This window comes from Eptatretus burgeri, chromosome 8, assembly GCF_056783735.1.
Source record: "Eptatretus burgeri isolate ZD-2024b chromosome 8, Ebu_testis_v1, whole genome shotgun sequence".
NCBI classification, from domain to species: domain Eukaryota; kingdom Metazoa; phylum Chordata; class Myxini; order Myxiniformes; family Myxinidae; genus Eptatretus; species Eptatretus burgeri.
The window spans coordinates 2,020,712-2,038,934 of NC_140968.1; the positions used below are offsets into that span (position 1 = coordinate 2,020,712).

The 18,223-nt window shown below is 46.4% G+C and overlaps 1 protein-coding gene across 1 annotated transcript in view; it reads right to left on the reverse strand.

Moving 5' to 3' along the window:
• Positions 1-3,501: 3,501 nt before the first annotated feature.
• CPSF4 (cleavage and polyadenylation specific factor 4) overlaps positions 3,502-18,223 on the reverse strand; it is a 32,616-nt gene continuing 17,894 nt past the window's right edge. Inside the window, exons 5-9 of the mRNA XM_085890564.1 lie at positions 9,719-9,814; positions 9,421-9,514; positions 9,234-9,282; positions 8,930-9,034; positions 3,502-6,199 (exon numbers count right to left, since the gene is read on the reverse strand). Of these exons, the coding sequence (XP_085746690.1) occupies positions 6,125-6,199; positions 8,930-9,034; positions 9,234-9,282; positions 9,421-9,514; positions 9,719-9,814 (419 nt within the window). The 3' untranslated portion in view covers positions 3,502-6,124. The remainder of the gene's footprint in view (positions 6,200-8,929; positions 9,035-9,233; positions 9,283-9,420; positions 9,515-9,718; positions 9,815-18,223) is intronic.

Here is an 18,223-nt window from a genome sequence, read left to right on the forward strand (position 1 = left end):
GTTTACCACCATATGTTTGTGGAAGCGAAGCCTTTCTTTGGATAACCAGAAGGATGCCAGGAAGAAACGGTTCCATCAGTGTTGCTTGCCCTGGTGAACATGGTCCTTGAGGGTTCCAACATCAAGGACCAGATGGCAAATACAATGCCTGCAGCACTTCCCATCACTCAACTGCTAAAGTTCAACAGCATCAAGTACAAGAAGAAGCATGGTAACAGTATCCATCACAGTCAGGCACAGTCCTGAACAGGAGACACCCATGCCTACATACATAGGGAGCATGTTACATGCTCACACATGCAAAAGAGAACTCGCTGACAGGCTCTCACCTTGGTATAAGTATCTCCTATGATAGTGTTCTCCGACTCTCAACACAGACGTGGAACAGTGTTTGCCAACAGTTTCGCCGATAACAACTAATCTGCCCTCCCAAGATGTGTGGCAGTGTAAACAACAGTTGCCATAGACAACATAGATCACAGCCCCAGTGCAACAACAGCAAAGGAGTCCTTTCATGGTACCACCATTTCCCTTATTCAGCATCCCTCATTCGCCAGTGAAGGAGCAGATCGAAGCATTGTCATTACTGGGAGATCTGGGGATGCAAACTCAAAGACCATCCAGCACTTGCCTTCCTACTACATTGATGTGCCACCTCCTACCACCAGTTTAAAAAAAAATCTGTGCCAGCAACTAGTTTGTTGGCCCTGAGCACAGATGAACTCAAACAGCACACTGAGGAGGAATACTTTTGGCTGGTCTTGCAAGAAAATGCAAGGCTGGTCCTTGAAGACAAAATTCTGACAGGGGATAACAGGGGATGACTCCTGACAAACCTCACACTCTCACTCTGTCTCTCCAAAAGGACCATCTGGAACCACACCCACTCCACCCCAACTCCCCCTCCCCCCCACCCCAATCTACCTTCTCAAAAATCCTCTTGAAGAAGTCCTTTCATTCAAGCTTCTGGGTCTCACTATCTGCCATGTTTCCTGGGAAAGCCACATTTCCAACCTGGCCTCCAAACCCGACTGGGAATCCTCTGTCGTGCAAAGTCCTTCCTCAGCCCACCTGTGCTCCTGAACACATTCAAAGCTTTTTTTCCGCAGCCTGATGGAGCGATGATCTCCCCTCTGGGCTGGTGCTCCTCCCTCTCATCTTTCTCGACTTCATTCTGTGGAAACCAAGGCATTTAGGGTCATTGGTATCTCCCGCAATGAAGCTGAGTCTTTGGGCCTCTCACTCTCTCACCACAGGCAGGTTCAGTGGTCTTCTGACGTTTACAGTCTCCTCTCCGGTCTCGCATCCCCCCCGACTCTGTCTGCAATATGCCCCCCCCCCCCATATTTCGGCAAGGCACTCAAGGTCGCCAACAACCCACTTCTGGTAATACGACCAAAATCACGAATCACTGCTCACTTTCACTCTTTCATTCCTCTTTTTTCCCCACCTTTGGAATAAACTCCCACACTCTGTTCAATCCCATTCTTCCCCCAGGTGTTCAAAACAGCAGGCACCACCACCTCTTATCTTCCCCCATCCAAAACCACGATCTTTTCAACCCCCGTTGATCCACCCCAAGCCCACCTTCTTCAAATTCCCTGCTTTCCTTCCCAAAAGTTCCCTGTCGTGTGAGGTCCTGAAAGTCCCTGTGGTGTCTATCTTGTTTACCCCGTGTTCCCCGCTCCATCCCTCTCCCTTCTACAGATCTCCTGTCTCTGTTCCCCACCATTTTGTCCTTCCCTCTCCTGCCCCCCCCCCTTATTGTGCGTTGTGTGTTAGCTCTCACACGAGCCTCGACAATGTATATAAAAAACAAAAAAGGGGGATAATACTGTATATCCTGGGCTGCATTTCATTCCAACTGCCAGCCACAAAAAACTCGAGTCATGTGTCCCACTGCCCTGCTTCCGCTGTTCCTGGAAAGTGCTAATACAGTAGCAACGATACGACATTCAATGGATATTGTGAAGAATGCTGCAAGGCATTTGAATCTAGAACCGACACTAATAGTTGCCTTTGATCAGTGACTCTTTGTCTCGGCAAAGCAAATTCAATGGAGTTGGCCTGAGAACTATGGTGAAGATAAGTTGGTGGTGATGTTTGGTGGGTTACATATCGAGATGGGCAGCCTTGAAGATGCCGGGGGATTGGTTGCAAGGAAGTGGCTGGATACAAGCACTGCTACAAGCCGAGATTGCAACATCAGGGACTGTCGATTCCTCCTCGTGAGCTACCCACATAAGAAGAGCTCACCAAGTCACTGCAGCAGCACTATACATTCTGCAACAATGCACCTATAATTGCTACCATCAAGTCCATCTGGCAGATGCAAAAAAACTTTGAAGAGTGGTACAACCGAAGAGAACAAACAAACCCTCAGTTTCAGTACTGGGCAACTGTACTCAAACCAGAACCGTTGGTTCTGGTCTATGTTCGCTCTCTGCAAAAGGCATCATTCTCGATGTACCTTGATGCTTTGACGAAACTGGTGCCCTGGTTCTATGCTTTAAACCACACAAATTATGTGAGATGGCTCCCTGTTCACCTTTGAGACATGCCATCAAAGCACCCAGAGATAAACAGAGAATTTGAAGCCGGCAACTTCACCATACAGAAGACTAAGAAAGCGTTCTCTTCTACAGCAATTGACCATGCACATGAACAGAACAACGCCCATATAAAAGGGGATGGCAGAGCAGTCGGCCTTACTGACAACCCCAGTGCTCTGCATCATTGGACGGTTGCTGGACCAGAAGTTGCCAGAGTGACAAAGGAATTCCAATTTGGGCACCAGCATGTGGAAATGGAGATGAACACATGTCACTATGGACCAGACAGCAAGTGTGCAGACTTCATTTGTCAAAGATGTTCGTGCCCTAGTTAGCGTGATTGAAGAGCTTGGTAATCCCTTTGAAGAAGAAAGCATGGACCTGATTGTCCTTGACACAAAGGAAATCGCAGACCCTGAAGCAGTTGATCCTGTCCGAAATGTGAAGAAGATTAGCAAAGAACAATTCAAGACCTTCAAAAGAAAATGTCTATTTAAAAGAACCAAGCCCATTGGAGATCCTATTCATCGCAACAATCTGAAGGTGTTTGGAGGTTCCACCTTGAAAACAGCAAAATACGCAAAGACTCAGCTGGCCGTGCTGAAACAAGACGCCATACTCTTCTCGCAACTATACTTTGGCTGCCAGATGAAAGATGTTGAGCTTGAGGAATTATTTCGCCATGAGAATCAGACATTCTCTCCAGCACTCTCTGATGATAGAAACCTCCATCTAGATGCCAAGAGTGACTTGCGTACATGCTTGAAAGATATCTCTGAAGCCCAGTCAGACACACCTGCTGCAACTACTGTTGTCCTTGATGGGGCTGCTGCCATCCAGATGTTGAAACCAGCTGCTGCCAAGAGTTTTGATGAGTATGCCCATCAGATATTCATCCCGTACACCGGGGGGGGGGGGGGGAAATCACAGAATAGTCAGACAACATCCATAAATGAAAAAAAAATCCCGAAAATTTTTTTTTTTTAATTCAGGTGAGTGATCAGAGACAATGCGGAACACGGTAATTTTGTGTGCCGATGAACATCGAAGCCGATACACCAGGCAAAAAAAAGAATGAAAATAAATCAATGAAAAATCAAATGCAGGTGAGTGACAGGAAAGCACACCCCACGAGTATAATAGACACTTACTTTGATTTTTTTGGGTATTTTGGACCCTCCAGTTGTCAAAGTGGTCCCCAAGCACTTTCCACTGAGGACGGGCCTGCTTGTTTGTATTTAAAATAAACCTAATTCGGGTAATCAGCAAGTTTATGTACACTACCAATCAAAAGTTTTAGAACACCTCCATTTTTCCAGTCTTTACTGAAATTTAAGCAGTTTAATGTTTCAATGTACTTTGAAATTAAAGCAGAGAACAAATAAACCATTGCAGATAAAAATGAAATCATGGAATCGTTTTGTTGAACAAAATTTAATCTAAAATTTTGACTCATCAAAGTAGCCATCTTTTACAGATATAACAGCTGAACATACTCGTGGCATTCTTTCCATAATGGAAATCAAATATTGTTCAGAAAGTTCTTCCCAACACTGTTGCAGAAGTTCCCACAAATGTGTTGCACTTGCACGTTGTTTTGCTTTCACCCTTCTGTCCAGTTCATTCCAAACCAGCTCGATGGGGTTTAAGTTTGGAGACTGTGCTGGCCATTCCATGATTTGAAGCCTGCCGTCTTCTTCTTTTCTTCTAAGGTAGTTCTGACGTAGCCTGGAGGTATGTTTTGGGTCGTTATCTTGCTGTAGGATGAACCCCTGACCAATTAGGCAGAGACCAGAGGGTATTGCATGGCGCTGCAAAATGCTGTGGTAGCCCTTTTGGTTCAGGGTGCCAGTCACTCTGTGCAAGTCATCGACTCTGGATCTAGCAAAAGAGCCCCAGATCATCACGCTTCCTCCTCCATGTTTGACAGTTGGTGTCACACACTGAGGAACCATCCTGAGGACGGCGTACAAAAACCCTGCGTGATGAACAGAAGATTTCAAATTTTGATTCATCGGTCCATACGACCTTCTTACAGTTTTCAGTAGTCCACTGGCCAAATTTCATGGCCCAGGCAAGCCTCTTTTTCTTATTTTGCCATCTTAGCAATGGCTTTCTTACTGCCACTCGACCTGTCAAACCTACAGCTCGAAGTCTTCTCTTCACAGTTGAAACTGAGACTTCCTTACTTCGACCAGTGTTAAACTGTTCTTGAAGCTGCTGTCCTGTGAGCCGCTTATCACGCAAGCTGTTGACTCTCAGAAACTCGTCTTCTGATTGTGTTGTGGCGTTGGGTCTGCCTGACCTCTTCCTGTCAGAGTTTCCTCCAGTTTCCAAGTGTATTTTGATGATGTAGGAAACTGTACTCACTGACACCTTGGCTTACTTTGCAATTTCTCAAAAGGAAAGACCTACACTTTTAAGGGTTATAATGGTCTGTCTGTCTTCCTTTGTTAATTGTCTTTTTTTCTCACCATTATGAGAGCAATACACTACTTCCTGCGGTGCAATATTGTCCAAATAATGCTTCAAAGGGTGGAGCAACACAGTCTGTTCCAACACTGCTTTTAGACACACAGAGGGTTTGTAACTAATCAACAAAAGTTAGGACACCTGTAGGAATTGTTTGCATCAACTTTCAAGGCTTAATTTACTTCCATTGCTGCAGAACAGCTGCAGTTGCTAACCCATTACTTGTTCCCTGAAAAGGGCCTTTTTTAACAACTCTGAAATTTACATTATTTTTCAGTTTTTTGTAACCTAAACTTTTTTTTTTAACCTCTGGCAGTTTACCGCTTAGCTTTCTACCATTTCAGGTTATTCACTGAACTGCTTAAATATTGGTAAAACTGGAAAAATGGGGGTGTTCTAAAACTTTTGACCAGAAGTGTAAATCAGCTTTTAGTTTCACCACTTGATCCTCAGATTTCTGCACATCATTTAACTTGTTGAAATTTTGTAAAATGGCTGCCACGATCATCAGGGGTCAAATCTGCAATGCCCCAATGTCAAGATTTTTTTTCATCATGTATTAATCTACCTGTGGGCCAAATTTGGTGCTTTTATCAAAAAATTCACAATAGGTTTGCAATGCCACCCCACGATTGTTGATGAAAGACAAATGAGACTCCATCATTATTTATGAAAAGTATGTACAAATGCTGATTCTTCTTTTCTTTTTTTAAGTGTACAAATTCCAAAATCTCAATATTTTCATCATCTGAGCTCCAAGCACAATTACAGAAGAAATGAGAGTGACAATATTGCACTTACAAACAAAACATTGTGCAATTCAAGTTTTGTTGAAGGGGGTTATGCATCACGTTAATGAAGATCAAACAAGAGAAGCCCTCAACTCGGAATTCGACAAGAAAATAATTTATGCACTTACTGTGTGCACACAAAATGTATCCAAGTGAACATTGATAAACCAGTTCTTGTAGCCGCATTCATACTATTCACATACTCATCTTGACGGTCTGCAACGTCCAGTGTGCCACGTGAAAAGACTTTTTCTAAAGCAGTGAGGAATAGCAGAAGGGTATGAGCAAGTCCCAAAATTAGGGAAAAAATCAGCCAAGGTTGTGGCTCAGAAAGGAAAGGTGACTCCGTGGACACTTGTTGGCATAATGCCCTCGGTCTCCACACTGGAAGGAGGAAAAAGAAAAGAAATCGTTGCTTTCAAAAATGAAAAATATACCATCAGAGATGGGGAATCCCCCGCCATTGAAAAATAATTGAAATCAGATAAGCGGTTTTCCATTTATTAAAAAAAAAAAATTTTCAAAATGGCCGCCCCAGTCAGCCATCTTGGATCCGGCCACGCCCAAAATCAATAGGGTTCTTCCTTTTCAGGTGGTACATGTGTGACCCAAATTTCAAATCAATATGGCAAACAGTTTATGAGTTATCGCACTCAAGGCTATAAATGTTGACGCCCAGCCAGTTGGAAGGACAGCCGGACGGACAGACCCGGGTGACAACAATATCCCCCTTCCGCCACGCGGCGGGGGATAAAAACAGGAATGTAATAAAAACATAAACAACAACATCAATTGACAAGGGTTTGTTGAAAAGTAATCCCTCCAATTCTTTTTCTCATAAACACAAAGATACTCTAATGAAACAAAGTGCAGTTCACACATTCGTTCTTCCCGCCACTGGGTGTGAAGATTCATGATTCTTACAAAATGTCTCAGTGCTACATTCGTCAAGATGGCAGAGGGCAGTGCTCTGAATCACTGCGGGTGAGGGTTGGGACGCCCGAGCGGCTGAGGGTTGGGACGACCGAGCGGCTGCGGGTGAGGGTCGGGACGCCCGAGCGGCTGCGGGTGAGGGTCGGGACGCCCGAGCGGCTGCGGGTGAGGGTCGGGACGCCCGAGCGGCTGCGGGTGAGGGTCGGGACGACCGACCGGCTGCGGGTGAGGGTCGGGACGACCGACCGGCTGCGGGTGAGGGTCGGGACGACCGACCGGCTGCGGGTGAGGGTCGGGACGACCGACCGGCTGCGGGTGAGGGTCGGGACGACCGACCGGCTGCGGGTGAGGGTCGGGACGACCGACCGGCTGCGGGTGAGGGTCGGGACGACCGACCGGCTGCGGGTGAGGGTCGGGACGACCGACCGGCTGCGGGTGAGGGTCGGGACGACCGACCGGCTGCGGGTGAGGGTCGGGACGACCGACCGGCTGCGGGTGAGGGTCGGGACGCCCGACCGGCTGCGGGTGAGGGTCGGGACGCCCGAGCGGCTGCGGGTGAGGGTCGGGACGCCCGAGCGGCTGCGGGTGAGGGTCGGGACGCCCGAGCGGCTGCGGGTGAGGGTCGGGACGCCCGACCGGCTGCGGGTGAGGGTCGGGACGACCGACCGGCTGCGGGTGAGGGTCGGGACGACCGACCGGCTGCGGGTGAGGGTCGGGACGACCGACCGGCTGCGGGTGAGGGTCGGGACGACCGACCGGCTGCGGGTGAGGGTCGGGACGACCGACCGGCTGCGGGTGAGGGTCGGGACGACCGACCGGCTGCGGGTGAGGGTCGGGACGACCGACCGGCTGCGGGTGAGGGTCGGGACGACCGACCGGCTGCGGGTGAGGGTCGGGACGACCGACCGGCTGCGGGTGAGGGTCGGGACGACCGACCGGCTGCGGGTGAGGGTCGGGACGACCGACCGGCTGCGGGTGAGGGTCGGGACGACCGACCGGCTGCGGGTGAGGGTCGGGACGACCGACCGGCTGCGGGTGAGGGTCGGGACGACCGACCGGCTGCGGGTGAGGGTCGGGACGACCGACCGGCTGCGGGTGAGGGTCGGGACGACCGACCGGCTGCGGGTGAGGGTCGGGACGACCGACCGGCTGCGGGTGAGGGTCGGGACGACCGAGCGGCTGCGGGTGAGGGTCGGGACGACCGACCGGCTCCGGGTGAGGGTCGGGACGACCGACCGGCTCCGGGTGAGGGTCGGGACGACCGACCGGCTCCGGGTGAGGGTCGGGACGACCGACCGGCTCCGGGTGAGGGTCGGGACGACCGACCGGCTCCGGGTGAGGGTCGGGACGACCGACCGGCTCCGGGTGAGGGTCGGGACGACCGACCGGCTCCGGGTGAGGGTCGGGACGACCGACCGGCTCCGGGTGAGGGTCGGGACGACCGACCGGCTCCGGTTGAGGGTCGGGACGACCGACCGGCTCCGGGTGAGGGTTGGGACGACCATTACAATCCTGAGAGTAATAGACGGTTCATGGAGTGTGGTCACGAAGGATCACCAGCCCTGATTTGACTCCATCAGATTTTCATCTTCGACTCAAATTTAAGGAACACCTTCGTGGAGAACACATTTCTTCCAACGATGACATCAAGGCCACTCTGAAGCACTGGTTAAAGTCAGCAGAACGCACAGTTCTATCGTGATATCATTACAAAAGTACTTGAACATTGGTATAAATTGTCACCACAGAGGTGATTATGTTGATAAATAAATAGGCACCATGGTAGAATAATGATTGGTCTTCATGCAAGTCTTTGTTTCATTCAAATATCTTTACATTTTTTGGAGAAAAAGAATAGGTGGGATTACTTTTCAACAATTACACTCAAGCTATCATCGTTTTCACTCAGTGTTTCTGAGTCCTTCATCTATCTCCTACAACAAAATATTGAATGCATTCTGAATTTTGTTTTGTGGAATGTGAATGTGAAGGATCAATGTGAAGGAATGGACATTCTTGTTACTGCACTCACCTGTCAAATATACAGTTTTGTTTTATGTCCTAACAAATGCATTTGAAATGAAATGCCTTCTACACAGCTGGCAAATACAACTACCTGTGTGAATGAAGATTTGCAAAGGTGTTTGCGAAGAACACACCAAGCACTGTACGAATGCTTACCTTGAAGCAGGTGACCTGCTCAAGAGGTCTGGTATTTCGCATTCCAGAAGTACCCATTGAAATTGGGGGGAAGTTCTGGAATACGTTTGCCCCAGAGATTGGAGCCTGGTAATGACACACGAAGGAATCAGTCATCAATTGGAACACGCCATAAAGAGATGGTGGTTGGGTTGTTGAAATGCAAAGATTTTTAAATTCTCGGATTGTGCATTTTGGTGACAGGATGTCTGGACCGACGAATGAAAATGCCAATTTGTTTGGTTACTTCATGATCAATGTCTTGATGATTTGTGCATGAAAGTACCTTATTTGGAAGATTATCTTGGCTTGGCATCGGAAGTTCAAACCGAGGGCTAGAAAAAGAAAGTTCACAGTTCAAGGCATTACATAGATGGACATGATTTCCCATGCACCATGTAATGTACTTTTTGAAATGAACATTCCCATTCGAGAGACATAAATTCACATGAAAATCTTTTTTTCGGACTCACTGCACAAACTTGCAGTCCGGGCCTTCTGGGCAGAATCCCACGAGGAAATTAACGCACAGCACCCTGCGAGTGTGCCGGTGCCGACACAAAGGACCTGCAGCGAAAATCCAAAGTGAGAGTCACTGCAGCAGTAACATCACATCACGGCTCCAACGGGGATTGCCAAATTAAGCTTCATGGTCTTTAACTGGTTAGACCTATCAAGACAAGGTATAGTCCAGTGCAATTTGCTGTTCAGAGATTTCCAACAGCAACAACTCAAGCAGTTATACATGGCTGCAAGATATTTAGGTCTTACCGTGTTTACAAAAACCCCGGTCGTACCAAGGACAATCTTTAATCTTCGACTCCGGATCAATGTGAAGGAATGGACATTCTTTGTTACTGCACTCACCTGTCAAATATACATTTATATTTTCAGCATTACTGTTAACTGACCCGACACCCCGTCTCCTATATTTTACACAATATATATTAGTACTACAATTTGACCGACAAAATCCATTTCTCACTCATGTAAAAAGTCGCCTGGACCTTTATGATTTGAATAAACAAACCTTCTTTATTGTGTTGCATCAGTTCATTAACCTTATTATTCACAGAGAAGAAGCATCAGAAGTTTTGCTACAAATAAAACAGATTAAAACAATATAAAGACCAATAAAGTGAATAATCAGCAGTAATGGTGTACAGTAATCAGAGGCGGATTAATTTTTTGGGGCCTTGGGCGCAAGAAATATTTAGGCCCAAAAAAAAGGAAGAGCAGTCAGTGTTATTTTTGTCCAAAAATGCCCCCAAAGAAGACAAGTCCATGTTGTTGCCACCCAAAACGCCCCCCACTCCCCAAAAAACATAAATATAAAAGACGACTCCATGTTATTTTCACACTTGCTTCGCTAATGTTGCTCTCGACTTGACTGCATTCCCATGTTTTATTGCCTTCTCCCCCCCTTCGGAAAAAAGAATGCCATGTTTGTGGTGTTCCATTACCAATCAGCTTGCTGTCGCTTGACAAGCCAGCCATTCCTTATCAATCATTTAATTGGAGTTCTTGCTTGAGTGCTCACTTGGTGAGCGCTCTACAAGAAACTTGCTAATGGAACACACCCCAGCACTTCCATGGGTGTGTTCAGTTACCAAGTTCATATTTTGTTGTTTTATTTTTCTACACACAGACATGGCTCGTGGAAAAGCTGGAAGTTTCTTGTAGAGTACTTGCCAAGTGGCTTAATCACTCAGGTAAGCAGTCGAACGAAGCCGTTGATACAGAACGGGTGGATTAGCAAGCGACTGCAACCTGATTTGTAGTGGGACACACCTCAGATGTGTGAGACCGAAGACCCTTTTATGGTTCTGCTGTTTATGTAACGAAAAAGTTAATTCCAGGCGATTTCATCCCTGTCCACCTCTTGTTGAGCTTTTCTCCGCTTTTCAGCACTGCGGGGTAGTTTAACTTCATCCTCGGGACAGGCGTTCTGTCATTTCTGATTTTGGATACAATGTAAAATGCAATGTAATTTTAAAAATGAGTACAAATAATACATGTTCTTGCAAATAAGAATCATGATAAGATTTGCTTCTCTCCAAGCTATTGTTAACAGTCCTTGTGTATTTCGGTAATTCCCTACCTCCCCTTCCCTCGAAAGGATACAACTAAAATACCTGGGAAGACCAAATACACCCCTTCCCTTCTCCACCACATCCTTTGGTAGTCTGTGAACCTGTTGTCCTTTGTCATTTAGCTCCTCCACAAGCCTAAATCCCTGCATTTAAAACGTGAACGACACTCAGTGGAGCCCATACCTCCACCAGGCTGAACAGTTTACATTTTGTATCCCACTGATAGGCCACTGATAGATCTGCATCTAGACCTTAACCAAAATCGAATCGGCTTGTTCTTGTCACCGAACTAACTGTTCCACCAAGTTTTGTCATAACTCATCCACAACTTTTTTGACATATCATGCTATATAAGAGGGTGGAGAGTTGTGGGGGGGGGGGTAGCAGTTGGCCTTACCCAGGTATTTTAGTGCAACATGGAGTGTGTTGCCATCCTCAGGGAAGAAAAAAATGTGCATGTGTTATTTATATGCAGTGCCTACATAAAGTCTACACCCCTGTTCAAATTTTTCACCTTTTGTTGCCTTATAGCCTCAAATTAAATAACATTAAATCAGACTTTTTCCAGCTTCATTTACACATCGTAACGCACAACTTCCAAATGAAAAAACGAATTCTACAAATGTCAGAAAATTAATTTAAAATACAAAACTACATTATCTTGGTTGGATATGTCCAGCCCCCTGAGTTAATACCAGGTGGAAGCACCTTTGACAGCAAATACAGCTGTGAGTCTGTTGGGACAGGTCCCGACCAACTTTGCACACCTTGATTGGGAAATATTTGCCCATTCTTCTGTACAAAACTGTTCAAGCTCAATCAAGTTGCGTGAGGAGTGTTGATGGACAGCGATCTCCAAGTCGTGCCATAGATTTTTGATTGGATTTCGGTCGGAGCTCCGACTGGGAAACTCCAGGATATTTATCTTTTTGTTCTTTAATCACTCCAGTGTAGTTTTGGCTGTGTGCTTCTGGTCATTGTCATGCTGAAAGGTGAACTTCCGTCCCAATTTCAGCTTTCTTGCTGAGGGCAGCAGGTTTTCCTCTAGGATTTTTCTGTTTTGCTTCATCCATTTTCGCTTGTATCCTGACAAGTGCCCCAGTCCCTGCTGATGAGAAACGTCCCCATAATATGATGCTGCCACCAACAAGTTTCAGAGTAGGGATGGTCTTTGGGTGATGTTCTGTGTTGTGTTTGTGCCAAACATAACATTTTCCATTTTGGCCAAAAAGTTCCATCTTGGTTTCACCAGACCACAAAACCTTTTGCCACATGGCTTCAGAATCTCCAAAGTGTTTTTTTGCAAACCTAAAACAGGACTCAAGGTGGGCTTTTTTGAGTAATGGTTTTCTTCTTGCCACCCTACTGTGCAGGCCAGACTTGTGGAGTGCTTGGGATATTGTTGTCACATGCATACAGTGACCACTCTATGCTATAAAGGCATGCAGCTCTTTCAAAGTTGCCATTGGCCTCTTGGTGGCCTCTCTGCCAATCTCCTCCTTGCTTGTTCATCCAGTTTGAAGGGACAGCCTGATCTCGGCAGAGCCTTGGTGGTACCATATGCTTTCCACTTCTTAATGATTATCTTGACTGTGCTCCAAGGGATATTCAAGGCCCTTGAAATATTTTTATAGCCATCCCCTGATCTGTGCCTTTCCACAACTTTATCCAGGTCTTTTGAAAGCTCCTTGGTGCTCATGGTTGAGCCTTTACTGTAAAATGCACCACCCAGCAAAGGAAACCTACAGGAACAGCTGATTTTATTCTGAAACCAACAGGGTTACCCGGCATTGCCCAGGTGGTGGTGGGGGGAGGGGGGTTACTGAGAAGTGTGGGAAAAGCAGGAGAGCCGGCAGGGCTGAGAATGAGGCAGGTATATCAGGAGCAGAAGAACCGATGGGGTGAGGGTGAGGGGGGGGACTATGTTGGGGGCAGGAGAGCCAGAACACCAGTGGCCGGGCCACGCAGGGGGTCGAGGCCAATTAGAGTGCCCGATTCGGGGGACATCACCGACTTTCGGGGTGGCCCCCCGCTCCGCGCTGCGGGGCCTATAAAGGTCCGTTCGCTCTCTCGCTGCTGCTCTCCCTTGCCTTCCGCTCAACCAGGACCTGGGCTCCGCCTTCTGTCAGCATCACTGGGCTCCTCCTCCTCTTCTCCACCCACACGACGCTGACTCCACCCTCCAAACTCAAGCCCCTCCTTCACGCCCACGGTCTCGACGCGAGCTGCCCGAAGCAAGAGACAACGCGCCAGCTGTCCGTTGGGGTACTGCGCCACGGAGCGCTCCCCCCCCCCCAAACATATTGGTGGCGCGTTTGGGTACCGCTATCAGTTATACAAAGGTACCGAGAGACCATAGCCTCATCTCCTCGCCTGTCTTGGTTCAATCCCTCTTCATCGGGTTTTCTGTGTCTGTGTGCATGTATCCTGGTGCCTGTCTATCTATGCAAGTATGCCTGCAGAAGATCATTATTATTATTTTCGGGTTAGGTTTGCTCTGTGTCCGCTTTTATAAGTTGCTTGTTATTTGCTGCACCACACACCCCAATAAATCTTGATCGTACCACATACCTTTCTTCGCCCATTGCTAATAAATTACTATTAGGAATGTTCCCTGCTCGTTTTTGTCTTTTCTTTCATTGATCCAGCATGGTCCGAATCCGAGCTGAGCCAGGACTTTATTCCCAACAATCCGTTCCTTTTAGCCGGTACGTCCTTGGCAGTGTCGCTCGGCTGCATCCGATCCGGTAAAATGATCCGGTCCGGTAGAGTGATCCGGTTCGGACAAGGCGTACCGAGGGCGTGTTCCCCGGTAATTAAATCACGTGGTTATTTTTAGGTAACCGGATTAACTAGACGGCGGACCCTAAGTCACGTGGTTGAGTTGTTGGCGTCCATGGTCGGTTAAGCGACCCGCCGCGTCACGGAATTATCCATGTGCGATGGCCTACAATTCCAGGGAGTCTGGGAGGAGCAGAGATAGTTCACCCCCCCCCCCTTCGTGGTCTTCTCACCCGACCCCCAAAAATATTGTTGTTCTGTATTTTTAATTAATTTTCTGATATTTGTTGAATTTGTTTTTCACTTGGAAGTTGTGAGTTACGATGTGTAAAGAAAGGTGGAGAAAAGCCTGATTTAATGAAATTGAATTCCAGGCTATAAGGTAATGAAAGGTGAAAATTTTGAAAGAGGGTGTAGACTTTCTATAGGCACTGTATCGTGTATACACATATACACACAATAATACGAGCAATCAACATTTGCACATACATTACCTGGTTAACTCATCTACCATCTCTTGTGTACATATGAATTTGTAATACTGAACTTGAACCATGTCCTATTTTTCATGTAATAAGTAGACTCACTCCAACCAAAAAGATATACATAGATACATACATACATATATGATGATGACGACGACGACGATCAGCTGTACGATTCTTTACAGAGTATTGGTAGTGCCAAAGCAATTTATGCAAGTTATGCTGGGTGGTTTGCCATTGCCTTCCCAGCAGTTAGTCTAAGCAGAAATTTGTTCATGGTGCTGGCGATAGATCGGCTACTCTTCACGAAGGACACTGTGGGATCTTTAACGTCCACAAACTAAACTAATGCTGGTCGACGGGAATCCCATTTAATGTCCATCCAAGGGACGGCGCACACACACTGATGCCTCGCCATACCTATGAAACACAGGTATTACAGTTTATAGCTGGGCTGAGATTACAACGCAGGCTTGACAGCTCAGAGGTGAGTGCATCTAGTTCTCGGCTATTCTGCAAGCCCATATCATCAGTGCAAAAACAAGAATAAATTAACAAATTTAAACATGGCAAGTCTGAAGACGACGATGGTTCACGAGCGGTATTTGACGATGTAGATTGTTTCAGAAGTCAAGGATGAGACAATGTGATAATTATTTTTCACCAAGTTATAAAAATGATCAACATGATGTGGTACGAGTGACAGGTTATTAGCTGCAAAATGTCGAAAACCCGGTTTTGTTCAACAACTTTCAAAATTTGACCTTTGCATAACCTTTAAAGGTCACAAAACAATGTTGTGGACATTACAATAAGGAAACAGGATACGTGCTATAGCTTATTGGAGTTAGTTCGTCGAAGAAGGTCGAAAACCTGGTTCGATTCCCACAACTTTGAAAATTTGACCTTTGTGAACTTTAAAGGTCAAAGGTCAAAGGTCAAGGATTATGACCTTTGGTGCAAAATTTCCTCTGGAACATTCCAGGAACAATATAACGTCATATAGGCTATATGGCATTTCGCACTCCACGGATTATCCATACTTTGATGAAATCAGCGTAAAAACAAACTTGAAGGGGGCGCCACGGGCAAGGTGTTCGAGATAGAGCAAAATGGTTTCAAGACTTTAGGTGGGGAATGACCTCAAGATTATGCATAAAAAAATATTGTCATCCTTGCTCTCAAAGTTTGGGCGGTCGTATGATTTTTGTCAAAATTCGCAATTTTCTAAGTTTGTGACCTTGGGACGAAAATGAAAAAAAAAAAAAAATATCGAGCTCTGTGGGGCTATGCAGGCGCCATTGGGCTAACCAAATACCGAAACCCCTGCCAGATTCAACAAACCCCCTAGGAGAAGATGCAAATTGAAATCGGCTACCCCCTAAAAACACAATTCGCAATTTTCTAAGTTCGTGACCTTGTGACCTTGACCTTGGGACGAAAATGAAAAATTGAGCTCCGTGGGGCTATGCAGGTGCCATTGGGCTAACCAAATACCGAAAACCCCTGCCAGATTCGACAAACCCCCTAGGAGAAGATGCAAGTTGAAATTGGCTACCCCCTAAAACCACAATTCGCAATTTTCTAAGTTTGTGACCTTGTGACCTTGACCTTGGGACGAAAATGAAAAAAAAAAATTGAGCTCCGTGGGGCTATGCAGGTGCCATTGGGCTAACCAAATACCGAAACCCCTGCCAGATTCAACAAACCCCCTAGGAGAAGATGCAAATTGAAATTGGCTACCCCCTAAAAACACAATTCGCAATTTTCTAAGTTCGTGACCTTGTGACCTTGACACGAAAATGAAAAATCGAGCTCCGTGGGGCTATGCAGGTGCCATTGGGCTAACCAAATACCGAAACCTCTGTCAGATTCGACAAACCCCCTCGGAGAAGATGTAAATTGAAATCGGCTACCCCCTAAAAACATGTTTTTTGGGTGTGGCTCCGCCCATAATGGAAGCACCACGCCCATTCTCAGGAAAACACAACCAGATCATGATATAAATCTCCCACCAAAATTTTATCAGGATCGGATCAAAACCCACAGAGCTATGCTCGGGACAGACAGACAGACAGACAGACAGACACACAACAATAACGAATATAGTGGTCACTTATTTTTTTCGTGAACCAACAGTCTGTATACACATTTAATGAATGGCGAGCAGAATATTTCCGAAACTATACTTCATTTACACTTGCAGTCTTGAAACTATTACTACCTCATTTTCTTATTCTTTTTGTATACAGAGTCGAAGCTGGTGGAGGAGCTTGAACAGAGAATGGATCAGAACATAAAAGAACAAAAGGAACAGTAGAGAGCGGGGTACATAAACAGCAGGGATGAGGGACAAACAGAGTGGTAATTGGACAAATAATGGATGTGGGGGAAAAAAAAAGAGGAGTATGGAAGGACATGGGGGTGGGTGGATAAGATGGATACAGAAGCAAGCACGCAGGACGGAAAAACTGAAAAATCGGTGGGCTTGGGGAGGGTTAATGGAGGTAGAAAAGATGATGGTTTTGTATTGGGGTTGATCTGAGATGGTGGTGAACACCTGTCTTGAAGACCTGAAGGGAAGAATAAGATTGAAGAGAATGTGGAAGTTGGTTCAACAGATGGGGGAAAAAGACGAACGAATGAGTGGAGGTGAGCAGTGATCCTGGATTTAGGTAGTTTTACCCGATGGAGGTTGGTGGTTGACCATGTGCACCCTGCAGAAACCTGGGGGTGGGACAAAACATGAAAAGGGTAGAAGGTGCAACACTAGAAAGGAGGCAGAAGAAGACAGAGACCACCGACCTGTCTGTGATGTGAAAGTGATCAACCCATATACTCAACTCAGCTTCATCGTGGGAAATTCCAATAATCGTGAAGGCCTTTGTTTCCACCGTGTCAAGCTGAGCAAGACACGAGGCAGGGAAGCAAGCCCAGAAGGAACAGCAGTACTCCATCAAGCTGCAGATGAAGGCCTCCTTGTTGTACAGTGCCTTCAGAAAGGATTCACACCTCACAACTTTTGTCACATTTTGTTGTTACAGCCTGAATCTAAAATGGATTAAATTTAAATTTTTTGTCACCGATCCACACAAAATACCCCATAATGACAAAGTGAAAACATGTTTTTAGATATTTATACAAATTAGTTAAAAATGAAAAGCTGAAATGTCTTGTGTCAATAAGTATTCAACACCCTGAGTCAATTTCAAGCACATTTAGCAGCGATTACAGATTCGAGTCATCTTGGGTATGTCTGTATCAGCTTTGCACTTCTGAATTTGGGGCGTTTCTCCCATTCTTCCTTGCAGATTTGCTCAAGCTCTGTCAAGACGGATGGGGAGCGTCGGTGAACAGCAATCTTCATTTTTGTTGCATCAGACCACAGAATCTTCTGCCTCATGCTCTCAAGTCTTTCCCGTGACTTTTTGCAAACTCCAGGCGTGCTGCAAAGGGTGTCTTTCTCAGGAGTGGCTTCCATCTGGCCACTCTCCCATAAAGCATAGATTTGTGAAGTGCTGCAGAGATTGTTGTCCTTCCAGAAGGCTCTGCCATCTCAGCGAAGGAACTCTGTAGTTCTGTCAGATTGGTGATTGGGGTTTTGGTCACCTCCCTGACCAAGGACTTTCTTGCCCAGTTGCTCAGCTCTAAGAAGAGTCTGGGCAGTTCCATATTCTTCCATTTCCCAATGATGGAGCTCTCTGTGCTCTTGGGAACTTTCAACACTCTCAAAATTGTTTTATACCCTCCACAGATCTACGCCTCCTCACAATTCTATCTCGGAGTTCTACGGACAATTCCTCGGACTTCATGGTAGAGTTTCTGCTCTGACAAGCACTGTCAACTGTGGGAGCTGATATTGAAAGGTGTTTCTTTCTAAATCATGTCCAATCAATTGAATCGGCCATAGGTGGACT